This window comes from Streptopelia decaocto (genome assembly GCF_964273445.1).
Source record: "Streptopelia decaocto genome assembly, chromosome: 6".
NCBI classification, from domain to species: domain Eukaryota; kingdom Metazoa; phylum Chordata; class Aves; order Columbiformes; family Columbidae; genus Streptopelia; species Streptopelia decaocto.
The window spans coordinates 15,672,643-15,689,003 of NC_138660.1; the positions used below are offsets into that span (position 1 = coordinate 15,672,643).

At 36.7% G+C, this 16,361-nt stretch overlaps 1 protein-coding gene across 1 annotated transcript in view; it reads left to right on the forward strand.

Annotated features, from left to right (window-relative positions):
- The window catches only part of SLC9A9 (solute carrier family 9 member A9), a 192,144-nt gene that overhangs the window by 121,689 nt on the left and 54,094 nt on the right, over positions 1 to 16,361 (forward strand). Inside the window, exon 13 of the mRNA XM_082057237.1 lies at positions 14,059 to 14,107. Coding sequence (XP_081913363.1) covers positions 14,059 to 14,107 — 49 coding nt within the window. The remainder of the gene's footprint in view (positions 1 to 14,058; positions 14,108 to 16,361) is intronic.

Consider the following 16,361-nt stretch of genomic DNA (forward strand, 5'->3'; position numbering starts at 1 on the left):
TAGTGAATTATCAGTGCAGAAACAGCCCAACGGTGATCTGCTAGTCAGTACATCTATGAGATTTAAATGAGAAAATTACCTCTTATCTCAGCAAGAAGTAATTGATTTCAATGCACTTACAGCATATTATCAGTTTCTAGGTAACAAATAATATATAAGGGAATTTTAAAACTGTACATAAAATTATGTTTTTATAAAGCCAAGATATTTTCTATGTAAATAAATGTATATAACAGCTGTTTATATAAAAGCTTATATATAAAGAGCTGTTTATGCGAAATACCCTAAAAAGAAAATATAAACATACCCTATAAAATATGCTAAAAACCCACGCTTTGCTGAACTGATCTTACAAGCAGACAAGGTGTTGTGACCTTGAAACTTCCCAGTGTCCTTTGCTATTCCCTCACTCGCGGACACTAAGCCTGGTCAGGCATCTAGGGGAGGTTGGGGCCATCTGCCTGAGTCTCCCTGACTTTTTCTAATCTCCACCCAAAGGGATTCCTACAAACGCTGTGGCAGCTCTGTGTTCATTTCAGCCCCAGCGGCAGTGGCCCAGCTCTCCCTCACCTGCTGCATCTCAGCAGCTCTGGCCTTTTCTGCTTCCTTGGATTCGCACCTATTTCTTTCACCTTTCCGGAGGAATTCTAGCCCAAACATCACCAGTTCTGCACATGTATGGATATGTATCCATGAGATGAGCCAAGCAGAGAGGACAGAAAATAATTTGTATTTACTGAACCAGAAAATGAGATAAAATTATTTTGTAGACTAGTGGTTAATATGTTCACTGGAGAGGCTTTAACTCCTGTCCAAATGAGTGTTTCTGTTTTATGTAAAATGAGTCATCAACTAAAATACAGTAATCTTCTGGACAGTAAAGATCAGAACCCTATTCAGTAGTATACAGAATGCTTTCTCACATGCTTTCTGACCTAATGACCCTTACATATACACATATTTGAATTTACTGAAGAGCAAGTTTTCAAAAAAATACCAAAGATCTTTTTTTTTTTTTCCTTGAGATCAGTGGGACTACATTATCTCCCATCAATCTCACTGTCCTTTATTGATCTGAATATCTCAGGCTGTGGGTAACTAACTCCCATTTTAGGTGGGCACCATTTGGGGTCCTCATTACTTTTATTCCTTCCTAAACTTGTAACTGAACATGGTTTTACATTTCACTGATTCTGAGAGTACTGAGAAAACTTCTCAGCCTATGAAATGAGTTGCCAAAGCTGGTTCAATGGCCATGTCTTAGTTTACCAATTAAGCAGCATTATTTCCTTCTTCCACATCTTCAAAAATACTGTTTTAATACTTCCAATGTTGATAAGTAAAAAAATCATCCATTCACCCACCCTAATTCCAAAAGACAGCCCACTGCCTTTCTTGTTTATGCTCATTGCAGCACTGGGAAAACAAACTTGCATTGGACTTCAGGGAATTTATTTACATTGCCCTATTGCTATGAAATCTAATTCATAATGACTGTGAGCTACTTTGCTATCTCTTACATTGAAAATCTGAATTATAAACAAGGGACAAGTTCTTCAACTTAGATTAAGCAAGTGTCACAGCTTTCAATCCCATTTATTACATATGCCTCAATTTGCACTACTCTTACATTTTAAATGTATTGCTCCTTTCTGGGATATGCATCTTCTTTCTCTAATGTATAATTAATTTATCTTTTCTGAGTTTCAGTGTCTCCTGCCTTCCCAGTTTTGTATTTTAGATAAAAAGCTCCCTGGGGTGCCACACTGAGCTGTACTAAGCTAAACAAACTGTCAGCAATCATACTAACAAAGAACTAAACAAAATCCTTTTTAAAATGCCTCATTTATTGATGATTTTATCAATAAGTGTTTTTTCTCAACAAGAGGAAAAGTTATATTTTATAGGGCTTTTAAAAAATTAAAATGGCTTTTGTGGTTTACAAATCAACTCTTGTATATATACAGGGTCTCTCTGGATCCCAATGTTAAACCATGAACAGAAGGAAAATCCTTTACATTTTAGAAGTCCTGTCTCACAGTATTTACTGATTCATTATTGTGCAGGGTATGTGGAATTTTGAGCATTAGACTTGCCTTTCAGATATCAAGTTTTCTCACTCTGTTCAGTAAGGTAGGAAACCTGAGGCCAGTGTCCAGCAACAGAACTATCACACATGCCCACAGTCACTACCCACAGAGAATTACTTGGAGCCCCAGGGAAGCTGAGTGGCAGTGGATAAGTTGGGACAGATCCTCAGCTGGTGCAGGTTGTCATAATAACAGCCATTTATTTTCTTGACCTGTAGGCAGAAGTATAACATGCATTGGGGATCCCTGACAGGCAATTTCTCACTCTTTACTTTCTTCACTTTACCTTTTCATTATCTCATGCAAGCTATAGCTTCCATTGTCATCATTGTTTGAATTCAGATGTTGGCTTATAGTTGCTATGTGCATTAGCTTATTCTTAATTTTACAAGAAGGCAAAAATCACAACAGGAATGAAGTGGAGTCACTTGCTTAATCATAATGCAGCAAAAACATTCAACAAACTGCAAAGCAGCACAAGAAGCAAAAGTAAAACTGTGAGTCTTTCTAGCACACTCCCTATCTCATCCTCCCAGGGCTCCTTTTCCCCTGCACCCATTTCAAATGGCAGGCAGCCTCAACTGGAACTTCAGGCTTTATGCTCAAGCTGTATATATGGTTATAAGTGAGGGGGAGAGGGGAACAAAACAAAGCACTGTTCCAGAAGCTTTGAAGACTGTCTCCAAAAGCTTTTGTAAGAAAGATAAATGGTTTAATTAATTAAAATGAAAGTGTTTTATCAACCTTAACTACAGCGTCACAGTTAGCGCTACTCAACAAGAGAGCAACTAACTCTGCTTCTGGCAGCTTGTAAGAGGCTTGCAAGGATGGACAGAGGCAGCACAAAAAAAAAAAAAAATCTCAAAAGAGTACATGTTTAGGAGAGAGCCCCCAGTAAACCAGCCAAGAATGCCAATTCAGTTCATTACCCTGCCAAAAAAAGAAAAAAAAAAAAAAAAAAGAAAAAAAAAGAGAAAACTGGGAAGTTTTTGTACTTGAGATGGACAGAATTCACATAATCAAGAAGTTTGTAGCCACATTTCAGTTGATGACACAAAATGAAAAAGCTAGAGTTGACATTTGAAAACTTTCCTTTCCCAGAATAAGTATTTGCAAATGCAAAATAAGTGCCTGAAATTTCCTGAATTCTTCTGAATACAACATGACATAATGCAAATGTATGTATATAGGTTGAATTTCACTTACGTTAGGGCACCAGACCCAGGCTTCTGGATCATTTACATTCCACTTAAGCTTTTGTTCTCTCCAGATTAATTAGTTTATTACCAAATCATGCATATTTTAAAATGTGAGACTACTATATTTAAGAGTAAAAAAAAAAAAACACCCCAACATTTGTCTTTAGTGTACTTTCTGAACTCTAGATAGGGACTTAACATACTATGATATAAGTGACAGCTCCTGTAGTTCTGGATAAATACAGCACTAAGGTAAAAGTATATAACTTTGTTACTGCTGTAGAAGTGAACCTTGCTGCAAAATGGAAAAAAAAAAATACACAAAACATCAACAGCATTCTACCAAAGCTATATAATGCTCCATAAGCAGTGTGACTAGCCCAGCTTACGCTATCAGGTATGGCATCTACTCCAGATTTGCCAACTGTACTAGAAGGTTTTTTTCCTTCTGGAACCTCTGTAGTACAGAGCTGGAAAGTCTGTCTATGAGCATGCACACATGCACTTATACATTAATAATAGTTTTGGCATTGCCTGGCATTACAAACAGTGTGACTATAGACCAGTATCTATTTTGGAGACAATAAGTTTTTATATTAATAGCCTAAACATTATTTGAAACAGCCATGTGAGATCTAAATGTGTTGCCTGAAACTGATAAAGATGGTCAAGATTCTGAAGGAAGGATTATATTGGAAAAGAAAATTTAAAAGTCAAATGAAACCTACACTGTCTAAACTAAACAGTACAATTAGCAGACCAAGATTACAGTGGAATAAAACAACTCATGAATTAAAAACAATTAAAAACAATTCATGAATTAGAATGAGAAATACTAGATGATGAAGTGGAGCATACTTTTCCAGCACTTCCATTTAGCCGCTCTCTATCAAAAAGACTATTACACTTTGACTGATACTTATTATATCAGGAGCATATAATTTATGTAGATTTTTTTTAAAAATGGTAGAATAACAAAATCAAATAAAATAGCTGTCTTTCTGAGTAATTTTTTAACTCTTTGCTGTTGAGAAGCAAAGTGTTGCAAAAGAAATGGAAAGTTAGATTTTCCATTAAGCAGTGTTTTAGAACATTGTCTTAACAAATGACACTACTGTTTATCCCACTGTATGTAAAATGGCTTTAAAGAGTGTTTTGATATGGATGTGCAGAGGTGTTTCTCAGCCATTAAAGCTGAAGGGGTAATAATTGTTGACACTGCATACAAACAATGAAAATTTAGGCAAATTCTTCCACTTTAGCACATAACATTTTACTCAGCCTGAGACTTTTCCCTAGGCTGTTTCTTTATAAAGTTTGATTTGTAATTTCAAATGTAAAAAGAAGGTGAATGCCCAGAGTTGGCAAAATTTAACAATTATGCATCTGATCTGAAAATAGATAACTAAAATAAAAATAACTTTCTTAAATTTCATAGTATCTTTTTTATGTTTATATGACTAAATTGCAGTTAACTGAGCACTCTCTGTTCTACACTATTTCCTTCTATGTGAGAAAAGGAAGAAAATCCTATCAATACTTAGATTACCAGCTGCAATGTATCTGCTAACAAACATAGTGACCTCAGCTCTAAAGACCATTGTGCTGCATGGTTAAGACAATTTCAATAATTCAGAAATGACAGTTTGACATATCCTGTACAATTGTTTTATCAAAGGGTATCTTTAAAAGTATATTCTCCAATATACCATGAATGTGTGTTTAATACAGCCTTGGGTCAATCAATCCATACAAGTCCTTAGTATAATTTCCTGCTATTCTGAACATTTCAGGTAGGAATTCAGAGAACATATTTCACACCAGAAATTAAATATTAATTTAAGCAATTCAGCTGTTTTACAAACCGCTTGTGAATAGCACAGCCTAAATGGAAAGATGAGTGACAGCTTTCATGCAAGGTACCTTCTCACAGTCCTCAGCAGCCACACCAGTAGCCTTTACTCAGTGTGTTTTGGTGGTAGCACAAATTTGGCTTGACCAGTGTTACTCACGGCTTCCAATGGCTATGCAAAGACCTGCTCCCAGTACCAGCTTTACATGATAGATTTCAGACATTAATGTGAAAGATGAAGTGTGATGATGTTTCCCCCCATGCTGTGAGTCCAGGGAACTTAGAGTTGGTCATCTCATTAATTAGTCTAATGCCTCAGGAGCATTTAATGGTTTACTCTGGGTTAATAACATTAACAATAAAGTAATGCGTCTGCAATACCCTGGGCTTCTTTCCAAAGCTGTGCTGTTTAAGTTCAAGGAAAATAAAGGAACAGACACCTAAAGTGATTCAGAAAACAAACACTTTACTGCTCTAAAAATCATTGACATAATTCACTGGAGGGCACTGTTATTTCTGAGCCAAGAATTAACCAGCCTCATCTGCAGGAAATTGTCAAAATACATCTGAACGCAGTTCCTTTTCCTCATACAGATCTTTTGTAAAATCAGTTCTCATTTTTCCTGGCTGGCAAAGCTCATTAGTAGTCTAAGTAAGTTGCCAACAAAATGGCCTAATTCCTGACTACTTTTTTTTTTGAAAGCTGTATTCATCTCCATAGTGTTCATAAAAGTAGCAATTAGAACATTTGCTATGTACAGAAATGGTACTTCTTGTAATGTAGTGGTGTTTTTGTATTTTTGTGTTAACTGAAAATACATTTTTAATAATGTTCCAGGGTTTTTTTTTATTAATGCAGTTTCAGAACTGCATTGAGAGCATTTGATGCATAGACTTCTTCACAGCATGGAGAGAGGTATGGTAATAATACTGAATTTCTTAAAGCATGTGGAGGCTGATCAATATTGTGTTTTGTGTACTGCCTCATATTGAAAGGATGAAACAGAGGCATTTGTGTGCCTATACCTCTCCATTTTGCAACATCTACGTTGCAGCAAAAAAGCACCTGCCGTCACCAGTATCTCCTCCTCTCTGTGTGAATCACTTGTCCTTAAAACATGTAGGCTGGTATCGGTCCCAATAGCTGCTGATCAAGATCATTTGCCTCAAAGTAAGGGAAAGTAAAACATACTACTTTTTTTCAATCCACTTCCCCCCAACAGTTACAGGGTAAAGAGTTTGGATAGAAGGGATCACAGTCACCTCATGACAGACTTGCCACTCCGCAGTGATTCAGTACTATTTCAAAAGCTCAGCTTTTTTGGGATTTACTGGGTTGGCACACAAAAGAAATAACCTCATCACTACCAAAATAGGTCCCAAATCCCATCCCTTTTCTAAGTCAATGCTGCACCAATGCTATTATATGATATCAAGGGAACCTCTTATTCTAGGGGTCCTACCTCTTGTCTGAGACATAAAACTCAGTTGAAAACTAAATAATAAAAGCACTATATATCACAGCTACTATCATGCATATTCCTCACCTTTAAACTTCTCTTGCAGTTTTAGAAAAGTATTCAAGTTACGTTCTTTTCCATGTGTTATTTTTCAGTGCCTCTAATCACAATGTAGAATTCCCAAGTGATGTGACCTTGTAACCACATTTTTCTTCAGACATATTTGCATCACAATTGGGTCTGAAAAGGTTTTTTTTCAATTTAGAACAAATGCAGCTTTTAATAATTTTGTAACATTTTAATATTAAATATTCTACTATTAGTGTGAGTGTTTCATTTTAGAAGGCTGCCGGTAGCAATGCAGTCACCCCAAATTTTAGATTTGCTGAGGATTTGGGGTTAAAAAAAACCTAGGAGGATTACTGTTCTTGCAAGTTTTCTCATCCTTTTCTCATAAATCTATGTCTGATTGCTTACAAGCAATCACATACCTGTTCAATAAGTAGAGAGTGTAACTGAGAAGGGCTGTGACTATTAACTGACTATGGCCATGTAGCCTTTTGACACTGTTTGGGACTTTCTCTTTGCTCTCCTTGCTCTTCAAAGTAAGAGGAAGCTTGTAGGACTTGCTTATGGAATGCTTTGAAAGCAAGCAGTTTTATAAATCTCAGACTATAATTGTATATAAATAGGAAAAACAAAAATAGAGGGGAAAACAAAACCAAAGAGAAAAAAAAAAAAAAACATTGTAAAGCAAGGGAGAGTTTCACAGAAGAGACGTCAGTACAGAAAAGAAGCAAAATAGTGCTGATCAGTTGATGTCCTGACTGGCTGGCTCACGTGGCTGCCAAGGGTTCGTGGGTTTCACTACCTGCCTCTGAGCCATGTGTTGAACATATTTAGTAGGACAACTCTTGTGAAGTCCAAGCAAACAGTTCTAGAGAAAACACAGAAATCACATTTCTCATGCACCCAGTATCAGAGGCAGGAAGCAAATGTGAGTTTGGATCCCAAAAGGCTGCACATGTGCACATATATACACAAGAATGTAGAATAGCCTCACCTGACACTTTTCAGAATCAACTGAGAATCTACTACAATGATCTTTCCATAAATCTGAAACAAGACCCAGTTCTTACATTGTCACCACACAGAAGTTCACATTATTTTGGTTACTGCCAACCTTCATGCTAATTTTATGCCAATTCTATTTATATGCACTCATACTACGACAAATTATCATTTCTAAAATTTTCACAGAATTTAAGTGATGCTCATTTTAGTCAAGTTTGAGTCACATTCTTAAGCAAGAGGCCTGATCCCTCACTACAGGTATATTCGTGTAGCAAAATGACATTCTACTGTGCATGCCAGAAGCATTACAGAGACATAAATCACTGCTGCCCCGAACTCCTGAGCCAGACTGCCTTGCTGTCATGGTTGTAAGCTGTCTGATATTACATTCTGCTATACAGACTTCAAAGTGACCAAACTATTTTATCCCTCCCCCGCTATGTCAGGATAAGATTAACAGGATAGATAATCAGATACCAGAAAACTAAAGATCCATTTCTTTTTTCTAGTTGCTATCTGCATAAGTGCATGATGTAAATGTAAATGAAAGCCATCATCTATTTTTAAATTTTAGCTTTATACTTCACACAGCTGCACAGCTGTAGGGAAGCAACTGGTAAAATTTTATGTAGTGACATCATCCACAATTTTACAATCTTTTTGATACTTAAGATCACATCTAGAGACTATAACTTGTGGATCTCTTGTAAAGCACTACAGTTCCTTCTTCAACTTCATCTGTTTACATTCACGCATTATCTTCATGCATCACAACCCTTCTTTACTTGGAAAGCATTTATACAGTTATTGTATTAATTTGATTGCACACTCTACAACCAAGTAGCTCTCCATATGTCCACCAAAAATGGTCCACAGACCTTGACCATAGGACTAATATTTTGCAGAAGCATTTCCAAAAATATCTCACCAGTTTTACAAAATTACAAGTTCAAAAGTCAAACTACGCCTCCCTTTTTCTCACATTGTTCTGTAGGTTTAAAATCACACTCTGCGTTTTAGTTCAGTATGCTGTGTTAATAAGATAGAAAGCATTAGCCACATGACAAACAGCTGTCATAACCATTTAGGAAGCATCATTTACCTGATAATTTATTTTAATCCTTCCCAGCACGAAATTAAACTGATTTGTTCTTTCTGCTGAGACACAATTGATTATTCTTGCCTTAAACCTAAAGTGTTTTCATTTATTAACAAAATCAGCTTGAGATGAACTTTAAAGATCTATACTCATGCCACAAGCCTCCATAGGGTTCATGTCAATTGAAATATTGTACTATAAAAAGCAGATATTTTTGACAGCACCAGTCCACAGCAATAGCAATATGTAGTAGCGATATAGCAATCTAGAAGCAAAAGCAGATTTTAGGTGTCAGTCTGTTAGGAATACACATCACACTTACTGCCACATGGACAAGAATAATGGCCTGAGCAACCATTATTCATCCTGAAGGGTTTTTTAATTTCAATTTTAATGATTTATTAGAGATGGTGAAACAATCTTTTTTGGATTTTGTTCATGTTTCTAGTCTTCACAGTTAATAATTCTGTGCTGAATGTAATATCCTGATGATGGATAGCCAAAAGCTTCAGATTTATTCATGCAAAAATATTCAAGACTCCTGTTGCAAATGCTGCTTAATGGCCATCTTTGAAAATTGGGTTATAAATCACTTACTCAAAAAACCCTTCCTGGTATTCACAGTTTTTTGAGATATAAGCTGAGGCTTAAAGATTCTTTTAGTTACAATGAGACGGCCGGTGGAAGACTGAGGCAATTGCACAGAGAAGGTGAGTTCTTCCAGTAAAACCTTTGACAAGCAAAGAAGCCAATATTGTTATTAATTATTTTACACAGCAGCACTCCTAGGGCTCTAAACAAAATCATAGCTTTAAGCTAGATTTTATACAAACATAATGAAGGATGCGTACTTGCAAGCTGAATACACAAAACTGATGAGCAATGGGGGTGGAGAAAGTATTATTATCCCCATTGTCTAGTATGAGGCCTCAAACAGAAAGAGATGCCAGACTTTTCACTTCTTGAATTGCCTTTGGTTCCCCACTGGTTTGGAAAGGGAGCAGAGGAGCCATGGCTAAATCTGACAGCAAAGCAGACTAGGTGGGACTGCAAGAAAGATTCAGCTTGCATGAACCAAGCTCCTTCTGCAAATACAGAAAGCCTATATAGACCCAGAAGCAGAATTTCAGTAATTAGAATTCAGATTTCAGAGAAATGTCTCAATTTACAGATTCCCTGGCACCTAAAGTGAGGGAGGGCTGTGAATCACACTTGCAAGTATAGACACCCAGACTTCTGCTCTACATGCCTAGATCCTCATGAAAACACTAGTCTATACATATTTCTCTGGCTTCAACATAGAAAGCAAAGATTTGTATCCAACTGTGTTGACTTTGTGGTGATTTGAAGTGAAGAAATTAAAAGTTTGCAATGCCTGAATAGTGATTTACTACTCGGCATTCCTATGGATTGGTTTTGTATTTCTTACTACTAGTTCCCCTGACAATTTGGGATTTATATTTCCATCCATTTTCATTTCAAACCACATAAGAAAAGACGTTATTGACTGCTTTGTATTCAGAGACAAATTCCTCCTCTTATTACCCAATGCATTCTGACTGTGACTAAAAAAAAAAAAATGATGCACTTGATAGCACACGGGGATTTAAATACCGCCAACTGTAAAGGGCGCTTCTGCAGACTAATGCACAGTTCCTAGCGATACTTAGGCCTAATTGCTTGTGTCTGGCTGTAGTCACAAGCTCCACTTCCAGATTTTGAATATAGCAATTTTGAACAATCTCTGAATTTGGGTTTTGATACAGCCATTACTTAAAAACAAAAAACCACACACACACCCCGCAACACCTTCCCCCTATCTCCACCCCTCCCCCCCCAAAAAAAAAAAAAAAAATATACCCAGAGAAAAAAGAACACGGAGCAGCTTTCAGGATTTTGAATTTCTCCATATCTAAGGCATTTAAATCCAAGACATTACTAAAACCTACTTAAATACACAGAGTAGTTAAACTCCACTGCAATACAGAGCTGATTAACGCATCATTGCATTTGTTTTTATAGTAGAGAAGTCATCCTAAGTGTTTAACGTATAAAAAGATGCAAAAATAGGCAGCAATAGAAGCACACAATATTTAGAAGAGACAAGAAGAAATGAACAAGGAATAGAAAGCAACCAGGAAAGTGGGACAGAAGGATGGAAAAGGGAGACAGCAAGAAGTAAAACAAAATAGCAGGAGAAAAGAGACAAAGTTGACAGCAAGAAAGGAGAAAAAATACTAAGGAAATATTTTTCTGACCATCTATTAAATCTTCTCAGAGAAATGGAAAACAAGGAAGGTTAAAGGGGGAAAGGTGCTTGCTTATACAACTATAACCAAGAGTATTTCTTAAAGGTCTTCATAATAATTTATATGAATTTTAAGTTTGCAAATTCTAGTGGCAATAGCATTAGATATAGCAGGTCTTTTGAGGAAGTCAAGGATGTAAACTTGAAGTGCGTATCTGTATGTAATTTCAGTTGTCTTGACTGTCTCATATAATTTGTTATGCTTTGTTTTTTCAGCATTTGCAGTCTAAAAATAGCATTCTGGTTCATGTCAAGTGTATCAGAGTTAATTATAGCAGACCATGATTGTCAATGCTGGGTGCCTGATGTTAGGCTCCCAAGCCTATGTTTGCATATTAAATAATTATAGCCTCAATTTCAGAATTGACTGAACTGAGTCTGCCTAGTGCAAACTTAATAAAATTGCCAATCTTCAAATTATTACAAAATATATATTGCTATTTTAATGCATTTAAGATTGTATTACCCACACTAATTTCCAGCGGTGAGATACCATTCCATGGGAAAAACAGCAATAGTATCTGGTCCTGTGTTTTAAATGATAGTAGAGACCAGACCAAAGGAAAACATCGGCTGTGGCTCCGTGGCTTTAATGTGGCATAGAAGCCTCCTTTTCTTTTTCATGTGTAAAAGGAAGTGTCATTTCATTATATATTTATTGCCAATTCTTTCTGACTTTAAATGTTGTATTCCTGTTAAGATTTCACATACCTTCATATGTGCCATTTTATAATAATCTATTGTCTACAGAAAAAAACAAGGCAAAACAGCTAGCTATCTCTTAAACTATAAGGATGAAAAATTATACATGTAGAAAAGCTTAAGCATACCACAAATGCTGCAAGAACTCAAAATCCAGATATTTTTTTTTTTCTATGCCAAGGGATTCCTGTTGTCAATTATTAGTTAGTAGTTATATCGCCATTACTGAAACGATATCACAGCCAAAAACTCTGGTTCCTATTGGCTCCATTCATTGCCTACCCTTTTCCCACTTGCTATTATGGCCCTTTTAGTCCTGGGTGAAATGTTTTCTGTTGCCTTAGCTCATTCTGTAATAAATGCATCACGATTCAAGACACACAATCAGTCAGAACTGGCAGTTTCTCAACTCCAGTAAATTCAGAACTGCATGAAGGCAAAATTACTTTTGTCCCAGAAGACTGATTCTTTGAGGTCAAGTCAAGCTCATTAAGGAGAAGAGTGTGCGGAAGTTTGTGCTGTAGCCTTTCAGCTGCACCTATCATGCATAAATGCTTTGAATATTTTTATTTCCAAAACTGTGCAAATCCTTAACTATTGTACTGCTGGTGTATTGGCCAAGTAGTGCTGTTGGTGAACACATCTAGCAAATAAGCATAGTTTGAAAAATATTTAACTGCCTTTAGGAGAACAGGAGTCTCTCTGTGATTCTGACCTGTTTTGTGAGTTTGGGCCCGTGGCAGTTCCATTTCTGCCACAGTTTCAGCCCCCACATCCCACTGCACACCCCGCGGTGCTGGGGTGTCATACACCGCTTGGTCGTGCAATGCCAAGCACAACAGGTAAGGCCCTGGACCCCACTGTCTTGTACATGACAACAGCAAATCCAATATCAGTCAGGTGGTTAAATCTATGTACTATTTCAATTTTAATGAAATGGAAAATACCTAACTTGCTGTACTCCAAACTAATGACTAGGTTGGTGCCATCAGAAGTTTTTTCTAGACATTTAAAGAACAACAGGACTAAACAAGAGAAAGAAACAGCTATTCATTCTGTCTCCTTGTTGAGTCAGCATCAGGATCCTTATTTTTAATAAGAAGATAGATATATTTATGCCTGAAGGACTAAAATCTGTTGAAGCTCAAGAGCTATGACAGAAACAAACGCCTCTTTTTTCCTCTTCCATTCAGTATTTACATGTAAAAAGCATCTACTTTGCATATAGTTCCTGTCATTGTCTCTAACTGAATAAGAGCATATGCATAATATTTACAGGAAAGAATGCCGAGGGATGCAATTGTTAATATAAAGTATTATCTTAAAATCTATTTTGATGTGTTATTACCAAAAGCAAAGGTACACTCAAGAAGGATGAATGTCAGAAAAACAGTAAAGGGGCCTTATATTAATACCTAGTGAAAGAGTACATTTTATTTGCATCAGTAAATTCTATACCAGCTTGGTGGACCTGATACTATGTGGGACTTTGTGAGGCACGTGGGAGCTGTTGGTCACTCCAGCCATGGGCTTCAGTCTCCAGTGATAAGAACGTTTGTTATTCATCATCCCTCACTGCTCTCCTTCCTTCATTGCTGTGAACATCAGCACAAGCCTCTGTCATTCAACTCATTTCTCAGTTGCATTTCTCCTCAGTTTTGAATATCAGGCACATTCAAAATATGTCAGTTCTCCTACCATGTCACTTTGAACAGCCAACTTTACTTTTATCCTGTCCATATTAGTAAAACGCCACCCAGGTTCTCCTCATCTTGCACATCAGCCACTGCAAGCTCCTCTCCCCTCTGGTTTGCTTCCCCATACCTTGCGCACCCAGTAAAGCCCTTTCCAAATGCTACAGTCAATCCATAATGCAGCACAGTCCAGAAACACCAGAGTCCTGCCCTCCACACCACCTCTCTACCTCCAGTTCCTCCTCAACACCTCTCTTCTGCCAGTAATTAAGGATTTCATAGCACTGGTTAATGTCTTGATTGTCTCTCCCCAGATGTGGATCAGAGCCAAGGTAAAGATCTAATCTCAGGTGTTATGAGTGGCAGTTAAAAAGAATTTCAAGTTTCCCTAAAACTTATTAAGAACTCCCTTGATTAAAGAAGTGATCTTAATGTTTTGCCAGCTCTTCTTTGCATTTTTCACCTAGCAGGAAATGAGTGGCACAAGAGAAACATTTCTACCCTCAAGGCTCTCTCCTATACATCAGACCATTATCATCTGTCTTTGTTTTGTTTGTTTGTTGGGTTTTTTTTTTAACAGAGTTGGCGTAGATCCAGATGAAGATCTGAAAGCAGTAGCTGAAAGCCAGGTATGTCAGGATTTTAGACATACATAATTAAAAATTGTTCCGTTGTTGGCAGATCACATTTGTCAAAATAGTGTTATAGCTGAAAATGTTTAAAACAGGCACATTGAAAATAAAAAGTAGCTGCAGAGTATCTTTATTGTAAAAGGTACAAAGAAAGGATATATATTTTTCAATGTGCATGCACTCATGAAAATTTTGTAACTAAAATGTTAGAGTTTTGAAGAAAATTATAAATAAATGTGAAGATATCATTACAGGTCTAATAAACAAAATAATAGAAGTATCACCTTGATAAATCCGAATATTTATGACCTTCCAAATGCTTCATTTATGGAAATGAGACATCTCAGAACAGTGTTTAATTCACTGCAATAAAAAAAGGAGAATGTGTAATGTTTAATTCTAGTAGGTTAGGTTTCTAAAGAATATTTCTTAGTTATTTTTCACATGGAAACTTAAATACATTGCAAACATGAAAACTTTAAACTAAAGGAGGCTATTTAACAAGCTGCAGCTGTTCACCTGTCACCCTCCCTTTGTTGTCACGCATGTACAGCATTGTTTCAGTTGCAGCATTGCCTACAGCAACACAAGAAATCTGCAGATTTCTGTTTCCAGGTAGCACCAGCCCAGGCACTGTCAGACTGCGCAACTGGGACTGAGCTAGAAATCACACAACAGTGATATCAATGCAGAAAATGAGTTAGGAAAAAACATGAATAAGATACTCCATTCATTTGAAAATAAATTAAAATTCTGCCTAATGATATCTTTAATGTATGTTACATACTGAGTATTCTTAACATTTACATATTTGCACATTTAGGCATTTAGGATCTCAGCTTTCATTGAAACTGAATAGTATTCAGGTGCCTAACTGTCCTAATGTTTCTTTGAAAAAATGGAAAAATAATATCATTCATATCTTAGTTTTACAACTCAGTCACTATTAAAAGGGTGAGCATAACATTCCACCGTACCATGCCAAGATGCTGATTTATTCCGAGTCTGAGGGGACTAGTCACTAATATGAGCCTCCTGAGCATCTTGGTAGGAACTCTTGCAATGCCTCTGCCCAAATTCTGAACAAGGCCAGAACACAGAGCCTTAATCTACTCTTGACTGGATTTTAAAGATATTTCAGAAATTTTCTACTTTGCAGCACTCATGAATTATCAAAGATCAGAGAACACTGAATGCAGTATAAAATTGACTGAATGCATGTTTTGCCCAAACCTGTTTTCTTCAGAAGTCAATAACTATCTCATTTTCTCATTTTATTAAACATGAGAATAATAATATTCATAAATAACAATAACACATCCAGTGTCCCAACTGTGCCCTGTGATTTAACACCTTTCTCTGTTGACAAAACTCAGCAATACAACATAGGAGGTGTAAATAAATATAACACCTTTCATGCCCTATCATGTCCAAGTCAGCATTCCTTATAGTAGTAAATTTTACCTTGGAAGGTAATTTTGATGCTCTGATTATTCTTTCCCCCCCATTGTATTCTATTTTCATTTGTCTGAATGTTTGTTTTTGACATCTCAATCTTTTAACTAATTGAGAACTCTGTTGCATTCTCTATAGTCCTCTTTGTTTTAACTCAGTACCTATCACAGTTATTCAATCTATGTCAGGTTCTCTCATAATTTTCTCTGATCTCTCATTCCCCTTCTTACCCTTTGTTGTCTTTTTTCTTTATTTCTAATACAATGTTTTTATTTAGTTTACCCACCTTTCATTTTCTTCCTATGTTAGTGTGTCTTCACAGTGAAAGCAGCTGATTTTCTTGCATATATCCCTGGACAAATAACATATCAAGTGCCAGCATCTCCCACTACAAGTTAAAGCTCGTGCTTAGATGAGCTCTAAACCACGTGCCAACTCTTAGTGCTGTTAATTGGAGCTTCAGCGGGATTGTACCAGAAATGAGAATTGAGTATCTTCTCAAGAATAAGATGTTTATAAGACAGCAATATTAGTGGAAAAAAGCCTCCAGGCTATTCCCTTCCCAGCCAGAGTACTCAGCCAGAATGGGGAAGCCGCAAGGTCAGCTGCAGAGATTTGGATCCATCTCCTCTGTGACCACTCTACCAGGACATGGGGTATCATGCTGCAGGAACCTCTCAATCCATATCTGTAACCAGACCTGGATTTTTTAGGGGCAGAAAAAGCCTTAAACACCTTCCACCTCATGAGTACTATGTCAGAGGCAATAGCAGCTCTATGGCTCCATGGCCCTTTT